The sequence below is a fragment of the Callionymus lyra genome, chromosome 9 (genome assembly GCF_982586985.1).
Source record: "Callionymus lyra chromosome 9, fCalLyr1.hap1.1, whole genome shotgun sequence".
NCBI lineage: Eukaryota > Metazoa > Chordata > Actinopteri > Syngnathiformes > Callionymidae > Callionymus > Callionymus lyra.
The window spans coordinates 8,641,878-8,665,531 of NC_141826.1; the positions used below are offsets into that span (position 1 = coordinate 8,641,878).

The 23,654-nt window shown below is 39.5% G+C and overlaps 1 protein-coding gene across 1 annotated transcript in view; it reads right to left on the reverse strand.

The window, feature by feature from the left end:
* Positions 1-23,654, reverse strand: part of efnb1 (ephrin-B1) — an 89,418-nt gene that overhangs the window by 37,728 nt on the left and 28,036 nt on the right. Inside the window, exon 2 of the mRNA XM_087798405.1 lies at positions 16,737-17,014. Coding sequence (XP_087654531.1) covers positions 16,737-17,014 — 278 coding nt within the window. The remainder of the gene's footprint in view (positions 1-16,736; positions 17,015-23,654) is intronic.

Here is a 23,654-nt window from a genome sequence, read left to right on the forward strand (position 1 = left end):
TGTGCGTGTCACAGTGCATGTGTCGCAGCTTCCACCTCGGGGGGAATGCGGTGTACCTGCTAACACGAGGCGACTGCAGCCGACGCCGGCGCCGAGGCCGAGCGGGTAACTCGGAAGGACAAGCGCCGACTCACCGAGACATGTGGCGACACGGACCCCGAACAGACGAGGTGTGATTGAGCCGCCCTCACGCACAAAAAAAAAAAAAAACTTCTCTGCAGCACAAGCGACAGGAAAAGAAAAAACATACTTTTTAACTCCCATTTATTCGCCAAAAAAAACCCAATCAGGGAGCAGAGCCGACCACAAAGCTGCTGATTGCATCCTAATACACACAAAGCAAGCAGCTGACACACATATACAAACACACATGATTACATCCTCCCTAGTGCTCCTCTCCTTCGTATCCCCGGTGTCGGTTACATACCGACGGAGGATCAGTGTTTTTTCGGTGGGAGAGTTTCGGGAGCTTAACCTCTAGCCCAGGAGCCCTGAGAGATCCCCGGCCCGTGGCCCCTCGAGCGCAAATAAACAGCTACAATCGCAAGAAAAAATGTCTTGCAGACTCGAAACAATTTCCTGAAGGATCTGTCACTGTGCGGGGGGAGATGTGAAGAGGGGAGAAAATAGGTGGAATGGAGAAGGGAAGATTAAGTTGAAGGAAGGATGGGGGGGGGATGGTGGCGAGCAAATTGGTCCGGTGGGTTTGCAGGTAGAATCGTTCATTGGCCATCTATGAACTCATCAGCCGGGGCTGACAAGAGGACGGCGGCGCTCTAACAATATTTGACGACGTGACACTTTCCTTCGCCGCGTCCGTCCATCCATCTGTGTGCGACGCTCGCGCCCACGGGACTGATGACGGGATCTATCGGAAGGTTGCGCGAGACGACGGCGTTAATAAACAGGCACAGCTGTTTGCCTGTCGTACGCGAGGTCTGCTCTTCCTCTTAAGCTTCTGCGACAAAGTACAAACAAAGGCAGCCGACGGCGAGTTTCCATCGTGGATTTTTTTTTAACAAACGAAAAGACACTTGAAAATTTGGATTCTTAAGTTACCAGGGAAGGTTTATTTGGGAAGAAGACAATCAATAAAATCTACTTGAAGATTGTTGTTCCAATAGAAATGAAAACTAAGATAATATTTTTTTTTTTATATATAACAAAAAAAAACATGTTATTGAAACATGATTTTTCCTATTTGTAAGTAAGTAAGTTATTTTTATTTTTATAGTGCTTTTCCAGACCAAGGTCACAAAGCACTTAAACAATCAAAACAATACTCAATAAAGTATATACTTTAAAGGGCAAGATAAAACTGATAACACTAGAAGTTCCAGAAAATCAAGGAATATTTATTTCTAGATTAAATACAAATAAATGTGTATTTAATCTAGAAATATTTTTGTCAAATCTTAGCTTTGGTTAGCCTTTCTATTAGCAACATGTTGTTGACACATCAATTGTATGTTTATAGGTAAGACATAACTAATAAAAAATTGCAATAGTGTTGTTAATATTGTGAAATATATATGTAAATAAAACTACGTATGTATTGGGTCTGAGCGGGCGGTGAGAAAAGTCACTAAAATCGCCTTTATTTTATTCTGATAACACAACTCCTGTTGTGTTATCGGTTTTATCTTGACCTTTAAAGAATATACTTTATTGAACTTGAATTGATAAGATTGTTTTAAGATTGTTTAAGCGCTTTGTGACCATGGTCTGGAAAAGCGATATACAAACAAAAATGACTTACTTAAGCTAGTTCTTGTGTTAGCATTAGCTAGCACATGCACACTGCCTTTCTTGCTCTCGTGTGTGTGTGTGTGCTTGTGGTCATGCTGGAATGGAACATGGACATTCTGCCACTGGAGCTGAATTCATAGAACCGGGTTTGGTTCTGGCCGAGCAAGGCAGAATTTAGACTGTGTATTTATGCGACCGCAGCAAACTCGATCACCGCCATGTGATTCGTGTTTGCTTTCCTTTGCTCTAAGCTGATTCGATTTGATCAAGGAGTGACTTTTTTTTTTTTTTTTTTTTTTAGCGCCGCCGTCTCTCATGATCGCTTCCATGTTCACGCCATTCGCCGTCGAAACGTTTCATCAGCCGCCCCTTGTCCTAGCTGACCGAAGCCTGCGGCGGTTTTTCTTCTCCTCGGCAAGAATGCGACATTAAAACTAACAGCCTCTATAATTACACATCCATATTTCTCCAATGAGTTTGTGTAAACAGGCCCGGGCTCCAGCGTCGGGGAGGCGGACTTCTTGGCAGCGGCCCGGCCCAGGGTGCCACTGAATGGGCTGTCGGAAAACAAAGCCATTTCAGCGAGAGCGTCTTGGAAAAGAGAAACCACTGTTGGAGGGATTGGTGGAAGAGGAAGGAGAGAGAGAGAGAGAGAGAGAGAGAGTGCTCCATCTGACAGACAGAGAGCTGTGATTTGAGCTCAGCTATTGGCCGGAGAAGAAAGACTTGGGAGAATGTGTTGTTGGCAAAACAGAGGCCAAACAACCTCAGACATCCCCGTTGGAAAAGAAATATGCATTTTTTTTCAGAGTGTTTTAGATTATGGGCTGCCATTGTTCCATCCCGCACTTTTAGATGTGCTTCTCAACAACCATCCCATGTAATTTACCGAGAGAGCGATGATGCTCACCAAATACGTGTTTTGATGCTGCACAGGGCCTCCTTTAAAGCATTACCATTAACAGTCACAAAATATATATCATGAGCAGAATTACGGCATGTTTTGGACCCGAACCGAAGGCTGCACATGGAGTCAGCTGGGATGAGTGGAAACAGAAACGCTCTTTGTAAGCACATTTTGGGAGTCTTGAGTCTTGAAACATTTCCAATTCAAATAAAGGCTTGAAATATTGTTTCATTGTCTGCAGGGGTCTTGTATGGAAAAGACAACTCTCATAAGCCCGTGAATGCCTTTAAAGTCAGCGGAACAGTATTTAATACTGGACCGAGGATGGAGTGTTTTGATTTTATGCAGAGTTTGAGAAGTCTGACTTAATATTCAGGCTTCACATTCACTTAATTCACGAACCAACGTGCACATGATATTATTTAAGGCTATAAAAAGTCAACTAAAGTGAACTAGCTTCTCTTGTTTTTACGACAATAAGAAGACACTCTCCTTACTGTTGATCATGTTATGAGGTTAGGAATCCCAGCTACTTGGGGTGGAAGGCAGAGGACACCCTGGACATGCTACCTGTCTACCACAGATATCATATAGACAGAAAGTTTAACTATATTAAGATTTAAATGGCTGTAAAGCTCCATAAATTAAACGTTATGCCACTTCTAACAAGCTATTAATTGTACTCATTCTAAGTTTTACATTTTAAGTTAAAAGTGTATAGAAATCTCTAATAATATTAAATTTTTCCTGTTCAGTTTTCCTGGCTCTGGAACCGTCGCTCACTTTAAAATAACTATATATTTCCAGGTAATAATTGGACGGCTGCATTTCGAGTGAAACCATCTGGCTGTTCATAGCAATCTTCATAAATAAAGTTGGGTTTATGACTCGACCGTCCATTTTGGACGAACATCATGGAAGTCATCGGGCTGCTCCACTGACACAATTGTTCTCCGGCATCCTGAAGCCCTAACGTAACAACTTCCATCCGTTCTCCGACTTTTTATTCCGGGAATTCTTTCCAGGACTTTTTTTTTTTTTCTTTAGCTCGGAGCCATTTTTTTCGTTGATCAAAACCACTGAGACGGATTCCGCGTCGTGGATGGAATCAAATCAATTTTGGGAGAGTCTTCCTTTCTCTGTAGAGGCGAGTGGATGACATTGTGCGAGCGGGAGAGGCGGGGAAGGGGGGGAAGAAAAGAAAGAAAGAAAGAAATCAACAGGGCTGTTGTTGTTTCGCGGAGTTGGCTCTGCGGTCTCTGGTGGTCTCCGTGTTGAGAGCTGATCTAAGCTATCAGTTAACAGAAACACCGACTTCCCACAGCACCTACACACAAACACACAATTATGCATCTTACAAAACGCGACTCAAGAGCAGAAGACAGAGGGCGGCCTCGCATTGCAAGATAAAATATTCTAATAGGGGCAAGCGCCGGAGAACAGGCGAGGAGGGATGAGTGCTCGCAGATGAACGCAGCTGACTAATTGAGATGAATACATGAATATATCATCTTCATCTTGGAGAGCCGGGGATCAGCCTGGTTACCAATGGATACCGTCCACTTGTGTCCCCCAAGTGAGCCCCCTCCCCGTCCCAGACGTGCCCCTCGTCGGTCCTCCATCCAAACATCTCCTCCGTAATGAGCAATAACAGGCGACACAACGAGGCGGATGAGATAGCGACGGAGACAGACGAGTACAAACACTGTGTTCTCTGAGGCGACGTTACATCTAACGTTTAGCTAACAAAAAATACATCTAAAAAACCAGTGACAACGATCAGATATCCCAACACTACTCTTGACAATCTCCTCAGTCTATTCCCACCATCTTTAATTCTTTGTGTCGCAAACGTTGCAGACACTACAAACCAGTTCTACTCGCTGGTCCGGCAGCTCTTCCTCGATCGTGGCTGTCGGCTGTTTTAACGCTGAGTCAGCAGACTGCGAGAGTGGATGTCGGGTCGGTTCCTTGCTTTTCCGTCTGGGTTTGGCCATTTGTTTTTTTGGCAGCAGCAGCCGGCATCAGTTGGCCACCGGTGTCTTACTTTCCCTGAACTCTTTCTGGCTAAATAAATACGTCGTTCTCTTATTTTGACAAAACTTGAGTTATGGCTCTCGTATCGAACATTTTCCGACCATGATAGTCGGGGAAAGATTGCGGTGACCTATTTTCACAAAGTTCTGGTTTGTGATGCACTAGTGGATTTAAAATAGTAGTTGGTAATACTTTATTTTTAAATATATTAAAAGGATCATCTATAAGGCATACTTACATAAACAAACACCATCTTAAATCGAATTAAATTAATAGATAAAGAGCTTTTTTTCCCTCACAAATTAAACACTTTTTATCACTTTAAACACCTTTTCTTTGTAGGTATTTGCTTAGTTTTTTTGTTTTTATAACAGTTTATATATTTTACTTTATCATTTTTGGTATCAATTTTACATAAATAGAGAGATTTAAATGAATTAACTAAATCCTTCATCTCTTTCTTCTGTATTCCTTTTTTTTACTTTTTTATTTAAAAAAACAAAACATTAAACATTCATTGGTTCATTAAAGTGTAATCAAATGTTTACTTTTTAAAGTAATTGATCTAGAAAAAGTCCTTCATATATTTGATGTAGAGTAACTTAGTTAAATTGTTGTTCCTAGCAATAGTGTTTGTTTAGTTAAGAGTAAAGAGGTCGGTCAAGTTTATTTTTCCAACTTCCTAGCTACTGAATTTCTTCTTTTTGCATTTTTATGATCATTTCTTAGGATTACTTTGAGCACACCTTCTGAGTTATTTATTGATTGAATGAATATTTCAGCAATAGTAATATTTAATAGCAACAACCTGTTATATTATGCAGAATAATGAGCCCTTTGTTGGGAGCGCGTGTGAGTCTCTGGGCCATTAGAGCCAAGTTAAAAACTCCGGCAGTCTCCGAGACTTGTAATTAAAATACTTGAGTGTGATTTTGCCGTGGGAGGTTACCAGATGTTAAAAATGTATTTAATTGAGAGTTATAAAGTTATTTCCGCTCCCATAATCTGACAATCAAGCACGTCTGGCTGACAAACAAAATGGCTGTTTGGGATTTTTGATGATTGTAATTTGCTGTCAAACTTAAAAAGACGACAATTAAGGATTTTTATTTGACGTTCTGCTGTTCGACGACGTCACCACAATGGCAGCGTGTGCACTCGCTCGAGCGGGAGCCGTGCACATATGTTTGCGTCCCTGATATGTAGGGCAAAGGAGGATCTTGTGAGCACCCAGGCCGGATTTCAAGGGTCTGACCTCCAACCGTCTCAAGGGCGAAAGAGATTCTGAGCGCTTGGAAGGTTATTCCCCGAGCCACTCGCTGCAGATGGTGTCAAAATGTGTAGGTTGCTCACCAAAATAACAACGCTACATGAGAGAGCCCACGCATGTAGAAAAAAAAAGGGAGGAATGTTGGAGATATGCAAGTTTTAATCCCGTCAGGTGATCATCCCACGGTGGTTGTGGGAAGATTAAACACTATGGAAGTGAATGAAAGCCATCCGAAGAGTGGTGGGATTTAACACTTCGAATGATGCATGTTTTTTTATTTAAATCTTTTTTCCAAGAACTGAATTATAATTCTTGGATTAAATCATTTCTATATTGAAAGGTTGGATTTGTTTTTAATTTAAAAAAATGAATGAAATAACATGTTTATTCCAAGGTAGAATTCGTTTTTAATAATTCAATTTAAAAAATCCAATATTAAAAACATGTATTAAAAAAAACAAATACACAGACAGTTTGATAGTTGAATCTCAATAATTAAAAAACATATTTTCCTAAATTCAACATGTTTTAATTTGTAGCTTTTCACTCATTTCTATATTGAAAGGTTGGATTTGTTTTTATTTAAAAATCTATTCAATTATGTGTTTATTCCAAGGAAGAATTGTTTTTGTTTCGTTTTTAATGATTTAATAAAGAAAAAACTTTTTTTTTCCTAGATTCAACATATTTCAATTTATAGCCTTCCAAATTCAAAATGTTTGTATATTACTGACAAACTTGAAAACATTTTTTGTCATTAAATGTAAAAGTTTAATTTACCATTTGAATCTTTAGAATTAGAATATCAAACTCTACATTTAAAAAAAACATGAATTATATCTTAAAAAATGTTCATTAAATTAATCATTTAAATAAAAAAATATACTTTGAATATACACATTATTAAATTGAAAATGTTCAACAAAAATATGTTAAAACTAGCAATATGGAAAATAATGAATTGAATTATTAAAACATGCTCAGAAAACATTGGTTTCAACTTTTAAACGTCAACTTTTCAACACGATGCTGCTGATATCCTTCCATAAAACGAGGCTGAAATACATCCTGACGTGAACAAGACGACCTGCTTTTACCTGCACCAGGTTGTTTGTTTTGAGGACATTATTTATCTCAATGAGGCGAGGGCTGGCGTGCGCTCCGCCATCGGCAGTGTTCTGGTGGGGAAGTGGGCTCGTGTCACGGCCCGAGACGGTACGCCCGAGATGGAGAGTGACAGCTGTCAGGAAGGATCAGGCTTACGCTGGACGGCAACGCAGGAAATCAAGGCGGAGGAGGAGTGTTTGAGGACAGGGCGCCTCCGTTCGCTGCCTCATGGACGTGCCCTTATATAGAACACAGCCGCCCCAGAAAACATATCACTGAGCAGTCACGGTGCATTATTTCAACCAAGAGCGAATGAGATAGAAAATAGAGAGAGTTTTTCGACGTCCATTGTCAGAGTTTATAGGTGTGTGTGTGTGTGTGTGTGTGTGTGTGTGTAGGACGTAACCCTGTTCCTGCTTTTGCTGATTCTCGCTCCGCTGCTCGTTTTCACCATTATATTTCCTTTACTCTAAACGCCTGCTTTCAGGAAATGACTCAACCACGAAAAAAACAACAGCCATTTTTCTCCCAAACACCCCATTTCCAGAGAAAGCACATCACCTTCTACCTCGAGATATGAATCACACGTTTCCGACGGGCAGAGGTGGGAAGTAACAAATGACAAATGCTCAAATGACTGTAGTTTTGGAGTTTTTAAAGCAGCACTATGTAACTTTCGTGCTTATTTTCTGCCATGACTGGATCCATTACTCAGTAGAACCATTTGTTTAGCAATACTCAAGGTCGTGGTTGAAAATAAAATTATAATACAAACACTTTAAGAGTCAATACATGTCAATTATCTTTCTGTTCTTTATCTTCAGTTTTTACTCAGTTCATTAAAGGTCTTTGCGTAAAGTTTTTACATCCATCATCTCTGAAAGTCGCCTGATCAAAATGAACATTAATATACTTTGATAACAAATATGAAGAAGGCCACGTTGAATGAAATTATAAGATTATAGATTATAGATAATTTTGTCAATATATTGCAATTGCACAGCTCTACCACTAGGAGGAAACAAGCGTGTTAAATCTTATGTATTGCTGCTTTAATAAAAAAAAAGTGAATTTACATTTAATCAAAGTTGTTTGGAGGTATTTATGTACTTAAGTATAACTTGTATCACATTGTCAATTAAAAATAAAAGATTATGTTGCTGTAAATTTTAAATGTTTTAAAGTAATTTATATATAAGTAAATTGTGTCCATGTTTGAATAATATATTAAAAAAGATGGGAGATTTAAACTCAGTGTTAAAATGACAAAGTATTTATTCATAGAAATACTACTTTTACTATATATAAATATATAATATATTATAAATATTTTTGACCGACAGTTAAAAGTCAGCGGGAGCTCCTGGAGAGTGTTGATGATTGGAACATACTCAGGAGTGGGACTACAGAAGGAATACTTTTGGTGGACGTCTGTGGGTCAAAGGTATCTGTAGGACATTCATCATCCATTTGCAGCCTTTCTTCTGGTGCTCACAAATGTGCGGAGACGGCTCGTGACGGACAGGACGGCCTGGTGCAGGTCTGCACTTTAGATCAGCACCGTGTTATCATTGCTGACCCCCCTGCTGTGCTTCCCTGACCCCTTTACCCCGTGAGTTTTGACCTTTTACCCCCTCAAAGCACACATATAAACTAGCTTCGAGACGGACGGGACTGAGTGGTCGGCGCTCCCCTGCCGGGACGAGAGGGCGGAAAAGATCCGGGCACGTCAATAACACAAGCAGACACCATTTGTTGCTTACTTTACCCCCACACCCGCCTGTTGCTTGTTCAGGTCCTGGAGATGCCGAGGGAGGAGGGGGGGGGGTCCAGGAAAAGACAAACAGACATTGGTTGCCGGGCGGAGGGGACTCTTCGGTGACGTCCACTCCCTTTTGCGTCTTACGTCTCATCTCAAACTGCCATGTTTGACCGTTAATCAGGCAAGATAAGCCTGGTCTTTATAGGCTGAGCAGATTTACGCAGCTCTGCTGGCCGCCTGGACCACATTCCCAGCAGAGGCGCAGGATAACGCACACACATCTCCTCGGCGGGGATAAGCCGGAGTAAAGCAGCCTCGAACACCTTCCTCTCCACATACAGAGCAGGAAAGTGTCCAGAGCCGTGCCTGGAGCAGGAGGGCCACAATATATAATGTGACTGTTTTGGGAGTCCGAGAAGCCAAAGGAAAAATAAAGAAAATAATAGCCTTTATATGAGTGGACAAAAAGGGAAAATAAGTATAAAAAAAGGCAAATATTGTCAGTAAAGTTGTGTATTTATGCCAGGAAATTATATATGTATACAGTATTTATTTATAAATACATATCAATGTAAATATAATATCCTTTTTTATTTATATATTTAATCTCCTATTTAATGCATAATGAACAGAATAAAGCATTTATGACGTAAAAGTGCTCAGTATTTATGTAAAGGTTTCATTGTTTTTGCTAAAAGTGCTCAGTATTTATGTTAATGTTTCATTGTTTTTGCTAAAAGTGTTCAGTATTTATGTAAATGAGTTTTTTTGGTAAAAGTGCTCAGTATTTATGCAAATGTCTTCATTGTTTTTGCTAAAAGTGTTCAGTATTTATGTAAATGTTTTTTTTGTTGCTAAAAGTGTTCAGTATTTATGTAAATGTATTCATTGTTTTTGTAAAAAAAAATCAGTCTTAATGTAAATGCGTTTAATATTTTGGTAAAAGTGTTCAATATTTATGTAAATGTGTTCATTGTTTTTGTAAAAGTGATCAGTATTAATGTAAATGTATATTCATGTATATTTGTTCATTATTTCAGTAACAGTGTTCAGTATTCATTTAAATGTATATTTTATTTTGGTATAATAGTTCAGTATTCATGTAAATGTGTTCATTATTTCAGTAACAGTGTTCAGTATATATGTAAATGTATTATTTTTGTAAAAAAGGCATCGGATTGATTCAACAACAACAACAAAAATACTGAATACTAGTTTTGTTTTGAGTTGAATTAGTCATGAAAAACGTTGGTAAAATGACCAAAACAAGCTCGTGGTCAGACATTATCTTCCTTCTATAGTAACACCTCTAAGTTTGACCAGCAGAAGAGCGTTTCAAAGACACAAACACCCACAATGCTCCAGTATATGAGCCTCATAATTCCTCCCTCAGCCCAGATCCGGCATGCCTTGCTTCCCTTGTGAAAAATTTACAAGTGGTTATGAGTTCAGTCAGCAGGACTACGGGGCAAAATATGAAGTATTTATAACGCTCATATAACACACACATTAGCAAATAATCGCTCTACAGCCGAGACGTATCAAGAAAGTGTTTTATTAAAATAAATTCACCCCGGAGTGAAGTTTTACGCTGCATCATAACTGCAGCTGGGAACAGGGGGCGCCGGCACATGTCACTAATAGACTTAGTTTAAATATTTATGATGTAATCAAGGGGACAATGTGCGCGATGAAACGGTCGGGGGGGGGGGAGAAAAAACTTTCAGCAGATGCCGAAAATACGCCCAAGGTGTTTTCTGGAGACATGTGGGTGCAATAAAGCTCAAAGAAGAAACGAGTCCACGATGCTCCGCCGCAGAAGAAAGTTGTCGCTTGATAGCATCACTTTGAGGGAAAAGTTCACGAATATCAACTGAACTGAAGCAGATCAAAAGAAAAACATATGCAGGGTTTAATTTAATGTGGATTTTTTTTTCTTCTCCCCCCTCCTGACATAAAGAAGCTATTATTTAGGAATCAAACATGCCGGGGTGACTCTGAAGCCCAGCGGTTTGGGTGGATACCACATGCACGCTGGATCCCACGTTTTGATTCTTTGGCTTGCCGGATCATTTAATGTCAATCCTTGATGCTATTTCCCCCACATTTCCTGTCTCTCTCTGCTCGAGCTATCAAATAAAGACATAAAATTATCAAAATAGATCCTTTCAAAGCGTCGGTTATAAGTCAAACTCTTCAGTTTTCGGGACACGCCGTGCCCTCCCTTCACACACACACACACACACACACACACGACAACGGGCCAGACGAGCGTCTTGCTCGGGCTCACATCTTGAGACATTCGTCACAGAGTTATAAGTCTTTAAGCCCGGTTCGCCCTCTAATTGGGTCTTTGCTGCGACCACATGCCCAGTTTTGTGTTAACATTTCAAATTTCACCTCCAGTAAAATAAAAGCTTTAATTGCTGTAAATGTGTTTTACAAATGTGTTCACCGACGTGTGACCTCAGGCAAACGTATCTTTTTTTTTCAGTTACATCTGAAGCTAAATATTAAGTAAAAAAATGTTTTATTAATAAAGACAATATAGTATTTTCAGTTGATTTGTTGAATACTTCACAACCGAAGGAGTACAACTTAAAAAAAAGGTAAAAACAAAGTTAGCTTAAGCCTTAAGACATATAAAGACACATTCAATTAAATTATAAATTATTACACTTTTTATTCAGAATACGCTACAGGTGCTAATCATGATGAAGAAAAGTCAAATCTATTGTAAATAAATAAATGTATTTCTCAACATTTTCGGTGTTCTTTTTTATTAGCACATTATTCACTTTTCACTTAACACAACTAAAGATATTTGTTCTTTGAATAGAATGAAGCTCAAAATGTATTCTTAACAAGAGGAATATTTCTTATAAACCAACTTATATGAGGTTGTAAACTAGCAAAACTATCTTTAAGGCTATCAATTATAAATAAATAAATAAAATCTAATTATTCATCTTTAATTTTAGTGAACAAAAATAACAATTTTAGGCACAATAAAGGCAGAAAAGTTACACCGTATGTGCATCAGTTTAATGTTCATGGTCATCACTACGTAAAAATCTTAGAAATCAAGTGTATTTCAGATATTTGTCGAGCTAAACGACAAGTAAGACATTTATTTTATCAAGACAAAAGTATTCAAAGTGATTTTAGCACAACATAATTAAATATATTGAGTTATTTACTTAACAGCTGTCTTAAATATATATTTGTATTAATTAATGTATCTAAAAGTATACAAATATTTAGCATTGTATTTATACATCGATTAAAAAGAAACATTTTACACACAAAAACCATTGAAACTGAATCAAACTGAATCCAAAGCTAAGGTCGACCCTAACATTCTAGAGAACAGAAGCCGATTGTGGCGACCAACTCTATGGCAGCAGGAACTTCTCGGCCCCTCGCTCGAGCCTCTCTTTCAAACATCAACCACCATCTCCTGCGAGGAAATGCCAGGATGCTTATTATGGGATAATTAGGCCATGGAAGATGCGAGTGAATTACACCTAGTGGTTTCTCTGCTACACCTCCGTCGGAAGCGTGAGAGCAGATTAGCTCGTCGCTGCTGCTACAGAGCGTCCATTGATTGCCGCGGCTCTTTAGACACAAAGCAGCTTGATGTCACAATCACTCCTGATCATTACTGTGATGCAGGGAGGAGCAGCGGCGCCCCCCCACTGCTAAGATCCCCTCACCAGACTAACCGCCACCAATCTGGTGACTCCAGAAGCAACTGGTACCATCATTAAAGGAATGGGCTAATGAGGGAAAAACCTGACTGTTAGTCCACATTAACATTTCTTTTAAATATGTAGAATTTGACTGATGTTTCTTTTTACTTCCTTTGAATTTTAGAACCTTCTTTTTTTGAGGAAAACCACATAAGATCACAGTTTATTGGTCAAGAAGTCTTGATTTTGGAACAGTTAACAGAGTTGTTGCTTTGAAAAAATGGATTTTCACATAAGAATGTTTTTCAAAATATTTAAAAATACATGTTTTACTATATACACATTAAAAATCCTTTTTGAATATTACTCATATTTATTAAAAACTAAATAAATTTCACATCACAAGTTTATGTTTAGGCAGATTTCTGGTGATAATCTTAACTAAACTGTAATTAAACTGTAACTAAACTAATATCTAATAAGTACTCGCTAGCTGCTAAAAACATGAGCAAAAATCAATGAATCACAATCATTTTTAAGATAAAATTCTCTTTAATTCATTTTTTAAAGATGCATTTTCATTTAATAAAATATTAACATGAAATATTTTGAACTAGTAACTTATTTAACTGACTATTTTTCATTATATTAAAGTATTTGGATTCATTTAAAAAAAAACAACAAAGTAAAATATTTTAGAATCATAAAACACTTAAATATTTGTGTTTTAATTTTTCAATGAAATAAAATTAAAATGAATATAATTGACCAAAATATGTCTGGAAAAGAAACATTTAAAATATGTCTAATTCTTATTGATTATCATTTATTTTATATAAAATAATATAAGAAGTATAAATGACGATCGTTGTTAAATCCTGCGTGACATCTGGTGATAATCTTAACTAAACTGTAATTAAACAGTCACTAAACTAATATTTAATAAGTACTAACTAGCTGCTAAAAACATGGGAAATAATCAATGAATCACAATTATTTCTAAGATAAAAATATCTTTAGTTCATTTTTTAAAGATGCATTTTAATTTAATAAATAGATTTTTAAAATGTAAGTTAATACAAATGTGAGTCTTATTTTGGTTTAAATAGGTAGAAATAGTAAAATGTGATTAAAATAAAACCTTCCTGTCTAGAAAAAATGGCTCATTAAAAATAATGTTGGTGCCGAATATTTTGCTTTGTCATTGTTTTAATAAGAATAATGGAGATTTGTAGAAGGCTTTGTAAAGTAAAGACTTTTATGGCCATAAAGAAGCGTCTATATTTGAGAAAACGCAAGTGTTTCAAGTAAGTTTATCTCTCAATCTAATAAATATTCGTCTGCGTATACAATAAGCATAAATGGTATTTTATATTCCGGGGGTGAAGCAGGGCCACGCGGATAAAAGGAAATATATACTTTAGAGATTCACACAAGAACCCAAAACTTCATTATCACCCTTTTAAAATGTAAATCTGCCGCATTGAGAAGCTCTGCTTTTAAAGCCTCTTCGGTGATTAACATACTTTAGGGAAACTCTCCTATTATGTGCTGCCGTTGAACCCAATATGCAGTTTAAAAGTTATATTAAGCCGACAATTTGTCCAAAACACATTTCTCTCAGTGCGTATTAATAAAACACGTGAATAATAGTCTCATTTCTTCCTACTTAGCATCCGCAAATACTCATTTAATCTGTAATTTACTTATAAAACTGTCGCTCTTAAGACGCGACCTGGAATCGTGAATTGAATTGTGCAGAATATCTTTTCTTTTTTTTTTTTACTGAAGCACATTTTTATCAGCCATGGCATGATTGTTTTAAATAATTGTTAAGATATATTTGACAAATATTCAGGAAAATGAACACATATAAAAGCCACAATTATTACTAGTCTTATTTGACGACTTGTTTTGTTTAATGCTTTTTTTTAAAATACAGTATTAACATGAAATATTTTGAACTAGTAACTTATTTAACTGACTATTTTTCATTATATTAAAGTATATGGATTTTCTTTAAAACAAAAAAAAAAAATAAGGAAAATATTTAAGAATCATAAAACACCTAAATATTTGTGTTTTAATTTTTGAATAAAATAAAATAAAAAGGAATATAATTGACCAAAATATGTCTGGAAAATAAACGTTTAAAATATGTCTAATTCTTATTGATTATTATTTATTTTATATAAAATAATATAAGAAGTATAAATGACAGTCAGTGTTACATCCTGCGTGACATTTTTTCATTTGTATATTTAAAAACAAACGTATTATTATTATTAAAATGTATCGTTTTTAAACAAAGAAGATGGCCGTTGACAAATAGTAGCTAAAGTATACTTATTAAAGTACTAATTCCTAAATTCAATTTAGATCTAGGACTCAAAAAGCTACATTTTGCATCTAGACAGATTATCTATACTTCTTTGACACTTGTTTTTCTTTCCAGGAACTGGACAAACCAGTCTTAAAGAAGCCGTTTGTCGTTTAGCATTTGAAGCCTAATGTTTCCATGTGTATTTTTGTGAGTCTTATGGACAAAAAGATAAGCAGCAAATATTAAAATAACATACTTTTCGGGTGAACTAAGAAGGTAAAGGAAAAAGACGTGTGAGGACAAAACCTGTTTTCAGTGAAAAGATTATTCATAAATGAGCAACAACTCATCTTCCTGACACTTGGGATGAGTCACAAATCGTGGGAGAGCACTCGAAAATAACTGAGGAAGAAAATGATTCAACCAAAAAAATGCAGCTAATAAGATAAAGTGCTCGCCTCAACATGCCTTCCACATCAATCCATGCATGAAAAAAAACACAAAGAAATAGTCTCGGGATGAAACACGGTGGAAAGATCCAGAGTTTCGCACCCACAGAGTGATTTTTGAAATCTTCTCTCCGTCCTAATGAATGAGACAAACATTGCAGAATAGCTTCTGTGTGTTTTTTCCGTCTGCTCCGACGAAACTTTGCTCGGCGAACAAACCACCTTTGAGTTTAAAGAGAATCGACACTTTTGAATCAGCGGGCCTTAGAAAAACTTTTGTTCTGAACCGAGTCAGACGCTGCTGACTCAGACGTTCTCACAAAGTCTGTTTTCTACTGACTGGGTGAAATTGTAAAAAGAGAATGTTGATCATTTCATCCCATTTTTTTTTTCTTCCCCCCCATCGGAGAATAGAACACAAACTCGCAGTCACTTCTCATATACCGACAAATGATTCAAGAATCGCGTTGTTGCTGATGGTGTTTGTACTTTTACGATTGTGTGTAAATTGAATTCAAACCAGTTTGAAACATCTCGGAAAAAACTTATTAACATATAAGGATATTTGTTTTATTTTGTATGTTTAAACAATATGCAGAGTGTCAAAAAACATATATATATATATTACTATTTATTTATTTTTCGACTAATATTGTTGTTTTCTTGGATGGATAATTTCTATTTAAATGTTGCTAATCTATATAATTTCCTTTTTTAAGTATTTTTACTCCAGAAATCTACCAGAATCATTTGGAATCATTACTTTTCATTAATTTATGGTTTAAATAAAACGCAGACAGTTTAGTCCCAATGTCTCATTTGGGATCCTAGAGTGACTTCTAGACTTTACACAGACATGTTAAAGCAGGTTTAAACAGATCATAAATCAAGAGACGTCGTCTACAAGGGATGTGAACATAAAGAAAATATATGACTGAGCTCGAGTTGACACTTTTCCATTTAAAAATTGTATATAAATACAGCGTATAGGAAACATGGAGATGTACATTTACCACTAAAGAAACGATCATTTCACATTTAAGTGCTCCTAATGGAGCTTTTAAGGGAAGCATTTGTTTGAAACTGTGAATAAAAAGTGGGCTACTTTGATTTGGAAACGGCCTGTACATCAAATTTATTCTCCAAATATTGTGAATCTAGAGGCAATATGAAGGTGATGGAACGTCCCATCTGACATTTCCAGTGTAAACACTGAGTGCCGCTGCTCCATTAGCAGGGGCACATCACTCCGGCTGTTGCCATGGCGGCACGGCAGCCATTAAAAGACAGCTTTAATGGGAAACTCCCTGACGTGACCGTGTGTAACTGAGTGTGAAGCAGAGGTTATTACGTGTTCAGTCATCCCCTTGCAGATAAATGAAGGTTAAGAAATTGCCGGCGACAAATGATCGCCCCCCCCCGGAACCTCGAAAAACTTACATGTGATGTAGTAGTTGACGTTCTTCATGAACTCCAGGCCCATGTAGTTTGGGCTGAACTCCTGGAACTTGATGGTGAACTTGATGTCCTTCTCCGGCTTGTTACAGTTGACCAGGACGTTGGGGTCCAGGACCGTGCTGCAGCTATCCGCCTGCTCCTTCTTCACCAGATACAGCTTGTAGTACTCGTAGTCGCGGCCCTGGTCCGCCTTGGGACAGATGATGTCCAGCTTGTCCCCGATGTCCGGGTAGATCACGAGCCCTTTCCCTGCCAGGAATCTGCAGGAAAAAAAAAAGAGGGGAGATAAATAACACGTCGCACAGGAAGTTTGGAGAAGCGCGCCGTATAACTCAATAACAGTTTATACAGTCTTAATACTTTGAGCTGCAAGAGTTATGGGTTTAGATTTGTCTGGCGGGAGCTTTTAGGCAGAGTTCATTTGGCCCCACAGAAACGCTACAAGTTACAGCTTGACTAAGTTACAGCTCGACTAAGTTACAGCGCCATCTCTTTTTTTTGCGTACAAAGCCTCTGGATCTTACGTCTCACGCTGGAATTCGAATCAAAGCAAAGGTTTACAAGGGTGGAGGGAAGGGGTCAGGGGGGCGGGGGGATTCAAAAAAGGGGGGAACTGGAAAGAGATTGACAAAAAAAAACTCCTGGATGGAAATCCAGAAGCAGTGCCACGAAAAAAAAAAAAAAGTCTCCCGATGGAATTAGGTCAAATGACGGCGTCTGATGATTCTTTCATATCTCATAGTCTCACCAAAAGACGGGATCAACATGTTATGAACGCTACTTTGACTTCAGAGGAGCCGGTTTGTTGGGTATTTTTTTGGAGGAGGAGGAGGAGGAGGAGGAGACAAGTGCATGGGGGTCAGGCTTCCTGGTTCATCTTCCCCCTGCCTGATCATCTAGCAGCGGATTAAGATAATCCATCTGGCCTTACTGTACCGCTCCACCTCGCTCTCTGCTGCCAACTCAATCAGATCAGCTCTTGTTCTCCTTTATTCACAAAAGGTTGGGAACAGGAGGGGATCGGCTAGTGTGTGTGTGTGTGTGTGTGTGTGTGTCGGGGGGGGGGGGGGGGGTACACTGAGAACTTGCAGTGTATTTGGGCAGTGGTGTGTGTGTTTATGCAGGTCAGTGTGTATGTGTGTATGTGTGTGTGTGTGCAATAGTTGGTCAGCAAAATGGGCCGAGTTTGAGGCGGGGGGGGTGAGGGGGGGCTGAATCATTGTTCTGGACTTGTTTGAGGCTTAAAATGTCAACATGGTTCAGTTCTGCTGTCCCAGTTAGCCAAGCATTAACCCAGACAGCCGGACTGACCACGGGTGTGTTTATGCATGTGTGTATGTGCGTGTTGTGCGAGCGCAGCAGCAGGGCTATCTGCTAGATCTGCCCATGCTAGCGGATTTGAGGCAGGATTTAGCAGCGCCCGGTGCATTTGTTGTTCTTTCTGATCCCTCGCTTTTTTCCTTTTTTTTTTTTTAACAAGACATGAGGGAACCGGCTCCCGCTCTGTCACTCCCCTCCTCTGCCTCGCAGTGTAATCTCACCTTATCTGCACCCCCTCATTTCATCATCACACACATCATTTCACCACTAAATAACCCACTCTTCAGACGGGCCCGGGGACGGAGGCGACTACAGAGGGAGTCCTGAAAAGGAGCTGATAGAGGAGAGCGAGAGAGCAGGGGTACAAGAGGTCGGCGACGTTTGTCACCTCGCCGTCTCGGAGGGTCAAAACGCCGGCAAAGGGTTCAGATATGGCCTTGAAACGTCAATCAAAAAGTCCGACCGTCTGGGGGACTAAATGAATAGAATTGGATTTTTTAGCCCTTTAACATCCATGAGAATTTTCGCTAAATTCGCAAATGCCACCATATCTATGATGTCATGAGTGCAGGTCTGGTGAGACCTTAGTTTCATTGTGTTATGTGAAAAGAGACGAGGGGTGGGGAGGGGTAGACTTATTCAAGGGCCAGCAGGAGTGAGTGGAAAAAAGGGGTGTTCTTTGTCATACTATTATTATCAATTTGCTGGTTTTCATCTTAGCCTGTGTGTGTGCATTTGTGGGATTTTGTGTGTTTGGAGTCCACTCTTGTACACGAGACCAAGAAGACACAATGTCACTAATTGTATCTACAAGATGCATCAGCGCAGCATAAACACGTTTCCATGGAAACATTAGGCTTTGTTACTGACCCCCCCAACCACCACCACCACCACCATCTTCCACCCCCCCTCTATAATCACCACCCTCTTCATCTCAGCTCCCCAAATCTCATACCATCGTGCATTATCCTTTCACCTCCTCAACATTTTCCTCCCTCGACCCCCCCACTCACTCCCTTTATCCCCGCGCACTCAAACACACCTATGGTGAAAAACAAGTGTGAAACCAGACAGTCAACTCTTAAAGAAACAATTTGAAATATATTTAAGCGTTTGTATTGTAACAACATGGGTCAGTAGGGGAGGAACTTTTGCTGGAAGTTTTTGGGGGTGTCAGTCATATAACCCTTGTAAAATCTCATCCTAGATAGACAATCTAAACTTTTTCTACTTTTAGTACTTCCATGGTAACAACTACGGTGGTTTCATGCTATCATTTTTAATAAAAAGAAGAATTTTAGCAGCTGTTTCTTCATCGCATTGTAACCAGGTACTTCACACCTTTTGACATGCCATTGAGTAACTTTTTCCATTGTGTTTTTTTTAGATTTTTACGAAACTTTAACATTTAAATTATTGTTTTTAATCAGGTTTTTATACTTTCAACATTTGAAGGAGATTCAGCTGATGAATCTCGTCAACTATTTACCATAACTTTTCGGTTAAAGTGATGTGAAACTCCAAAAACTCGAACACTAACTAAAAAAAAAAGTTATGTTTAAATCAGCTGACCTGGTGGGTTAGCTAACTAACTAAATACTTTAACTGTTTTAAGGAGGACAAACAATGGAGTGATCGAGGGCACCTGGAATCTTATCATATCAATCCGCCTCTAGCAACAAACGCTGCCCTTTGTTTCGAAAAATGCTCAAATATCAGCTCAAGCTACTATCACCGCTTTACTTAATCTGTCTGTAAAACACTTCACAGAAGTTTAAAATTACTCATGAAAGGCTTGCGTAGCTTAAGAGTCTCGGTGTTGACAAACAGACGGCGATAAACATTTAAGAAAGCACCGCTATCGTCCCAGAAAGAAGCATATATTAATTAATGCCATTTATTTTCCGAAATGCCTAAAAATCCCCACAGAGGGACGCGGCGCTAATCAAGCCAACCCCATTACACAACCCGTTTACTCCATTATTAAAAAGCCAGAACCATTTAGATGAATAATTAAGATTCGCGAAAAATCTTAATATCCTAATATCCCCGTAGCATCTGACGACAAGCCGGGCCTTTGTCACGGATTCAATTTTGGTGCAAGGCCCCCCTAGTTGGCGGTTAGATAGATATCCTGAGTGAATTCTCTGCTTCTGTTTCCCAGCCTTTGTTAACTGTCTGCTATAATGAGGCTCTGGCTGCTGTGGAGGTCTGGAAGCACCATCGCAGATGGGAAAGAAGCAACATAAAAGAAATAGGGCAGCAATTAGTGTTTAGCCCAGTTTAAAAGCCCTCCACTTGGCAAGCGGAGGCCCAACTCTAGTCCAGGATGTGAAACTAAACTGGTGGGCCGGGACTTTGTCTCCCGTTTGTCTCCGTCGGCTTAATCAGCGCCACTCCGATACTACACACAGCCACGGCGAAAAAACGCGAGGAGGGGATGAGTGACTGGAGATTATTGTACTTTCGAGGAGGTCGAAAAGGGAAAAAAAGGGGGTGAAAAGGGAGCTTGAATTGCATCTTTCATTCACGCCCGTCGAGAGACGCGATGAAAGAGGTTCGGGGAGCACAGAGGAAGAGGCGTGCAGATGCAAACGATGTTCCTGGGAAAAGACCCCGGACGTGACACCGGGGGCTTTAATGCCGGGGCGAGGTGGATCTCAAACTAAATAGAGGGAATCGTTCTCAAAACAACTTGATGAGGTGGGTTTTTCGTTTCATCTGGATCCATCCACGGCGTGCTGGAGCCTGTAAAGAGCTTAGACAAACAGTCCTACGCTCGAGCACAGCGGAGAGAACAGAAAACAACCGGGAGGAGGACGAGACGAAAGAAGGGAGCCCCCCCTTTTTATTTTTTTTACATTCCACTGGTGAATATGAGCACATGATCTCACATATGCTTCGCCCCCCGAAACTCTTCATACACACACACATTGGGATGTGAGAACACACAATAGCACTGTGGGGTGCATCCTGGACCTTCTCAGCCCAACTTCCCAGCCACCTCTATTCATGCACCCTGCCCTCGCCGACTTTCATATAAAACGCCGCCTACACGAAGGCCCACTCAAAGCCCCTTACAGAGCCTCAAACCAACCCTCCCCCCCCATGTTCTCCACCCCCGTCCAGTCAACTCAGGCCTCTGCCCCGAGCAGAGCCCTGGCAGCCAGCCTTGATTGCTGAATGAAAGCACCCCCCCCCAACCCAACCCCACCACCAGAAAAACACAGGAACTGTGAGAGAAAGACTCATATCAACAGAATGCTGTCAGATTGATTTGTTCCTCCTGGGCAGCGGCTTGAACATGCCATACATATCAATTAAATTCAATTATCTCGTGGAAAACTCAATGAGGAAGATGGAAGTGCGGAGGCAGGTAAAAAAAAAAAAAAACAACCTTTCTCTTACTTTGCTTCAGTATTTCTCTCTGACCTTTAAAAAGAGTGTGTGCGCCGTGTTGAAAACAAACAATCATCACAACAGCTACTCTATCCCACTCCACCATCACCATGGTAATTATCAGGCCCGGGGAAAAAAAAAAAAAAAAAAAAATCCTTTCCTTCGACAATCATCGTTTCTCTTTATCTGAAAGATCCATGTGGCTCCCACTGTTATTACTGATGATGCTCCCGCCGCAGCCATAAATTCTGCCCCCCCTCGATCAATACTCCATACAGGTCGGTCAGATTATATCGTCGCTCACCAAACACTACAGTAATTCATCACGTGACATGGTTGCGTTGTGCCGAAACTATTGTGGTTTGCATCGTCAACCGCAGGCAGTATTATTTTTCAGGATACCTTATCAATATAAAACATTATTCAAAATGAAAAAGAATATATTATGTGTAGTGTGTATTAAGATAATTTACTAGATAGTAGCGATCGTTACTTCCACCAAAGCTTACGGTACAATATAATCCTGCAAGATCCCATATTTTGTTTTGGTTTTCATGCAGTCACCAGAGTCAATTCATTCTGTATTATCAGAATACATCACAATATATTGCATTGTTGCCTTTGTAGTAATACACATTGTGTTGCCAGAAAGGCAGTGGATTTTACACTTGAATCACTCGCCCGCAGCTGAGCGATTATACGTTTTTCAAAAATCTATCAATGTTAAATAATTAGCTGTGGCTTCGGGATCCTTTCGAAAGATAAAGACACTTGCTATGCTTCACGGAGGCAACCGAGAGGAAAACAAAGCGCCACCGCGGCCCGAAACGGCTCAGATGTGTGTGGTTAGGAATCCGCTGTTGACACAGTGTGATCATTTCTTACACGGGGAGGGCGGCACACGGATGATCGAAAATGTCAGCCGGGACATTTGCCACATCTGCAGTGCCGCGGAGCCATGGGAACCGGCGGCTGTTTGTGACTAAGCCGGTCCGAGGCGACTCCCCTTAGGCGCGATTTTGAGCTACAGGAAGAAGGTGGGCTGGTCAAGAGAACCCGAGCGCTTGTATACATAACTGGCTTCTGTCAGAACCGTTTGCAGGGGCAGATGTTGTTAGGGCGGCCCGTTTATAAACACACGCACGTAAACACACGCCCTGCAATGTACACACACCGATTTCCTCACATGTCGGAGTCGGTAAACAAGTCGCCTCCGTGCGAGTGCAACGGGAGGGCCACACAGGCGTAAAAAAAAAAACACATCAAAAAACAAGAAATTAAGGACAACAAGGTCCCCATCTGGCACAACGATTGTTTAACAGAGCAAGAAAGATTTGACCGTTATTACAGAGGAACCGGTCTGAAGGTATAAACTTGTGGCTTGAGATATCAAAAGAAACAAAGACGATCTCTATAGTTAGAGTCTCTCAGTCGTCTCATAATGGTGGTCCTTGGTAACCTTAGCAGTCGGGATGTGAAAAAAGTCATGAATAATTTCCAGCGCGAAAGAAAACTTGCTAAATTAATCCGATGTTCACTGCCTTTGTTTATTCAGAAAAATGCTACGATACTCTGAACTACCAAACCTTTTCAAATGATGCCACAAAATAACCGAATACCGACCCCTAGTTCCACTGTTCACTCACTATATCGAGAATAATTATGAGTGGCTTCACAACGGGATGTGAAATGTACATATAACATGGTGCAGATTGTGGAATATGTTGAAAGTTTTGAGGAGTACTGAAGATACACCTGAAGCCTCATGAAACGGCAAAGTCACATGAGCTAATTTTACTGTGAATTAAACGTCATCATCATCATCTTCGTTACCATCATAAAGCGAATTCCTCATCGTAATGTACAACAATTGTATTCTTTCATACATGTTTATTGTACTTATACGGGGTTTGAAATGTTCGTAAATTACAAAGTAAATATAGTGTCACTACCTTTTGGATATTCACTTATTTCTGCTAGTCCTGGAACCTACGAAAAACCAGGAAACGCTGTAGTTCGATGCTTTCAACTCCACCAGAGAGTATGAACTCAATCCAAGGTGGCTTAAATCCACTAGTAGCAAGAGTAACTTTGTGGTAAACGGAAACTACCCCCCCCCCCCCCTTCGGGCCATCCCAATTAGGGAAGAACAAAATGAAGATGTCAGTGTCAAAGAAAAGC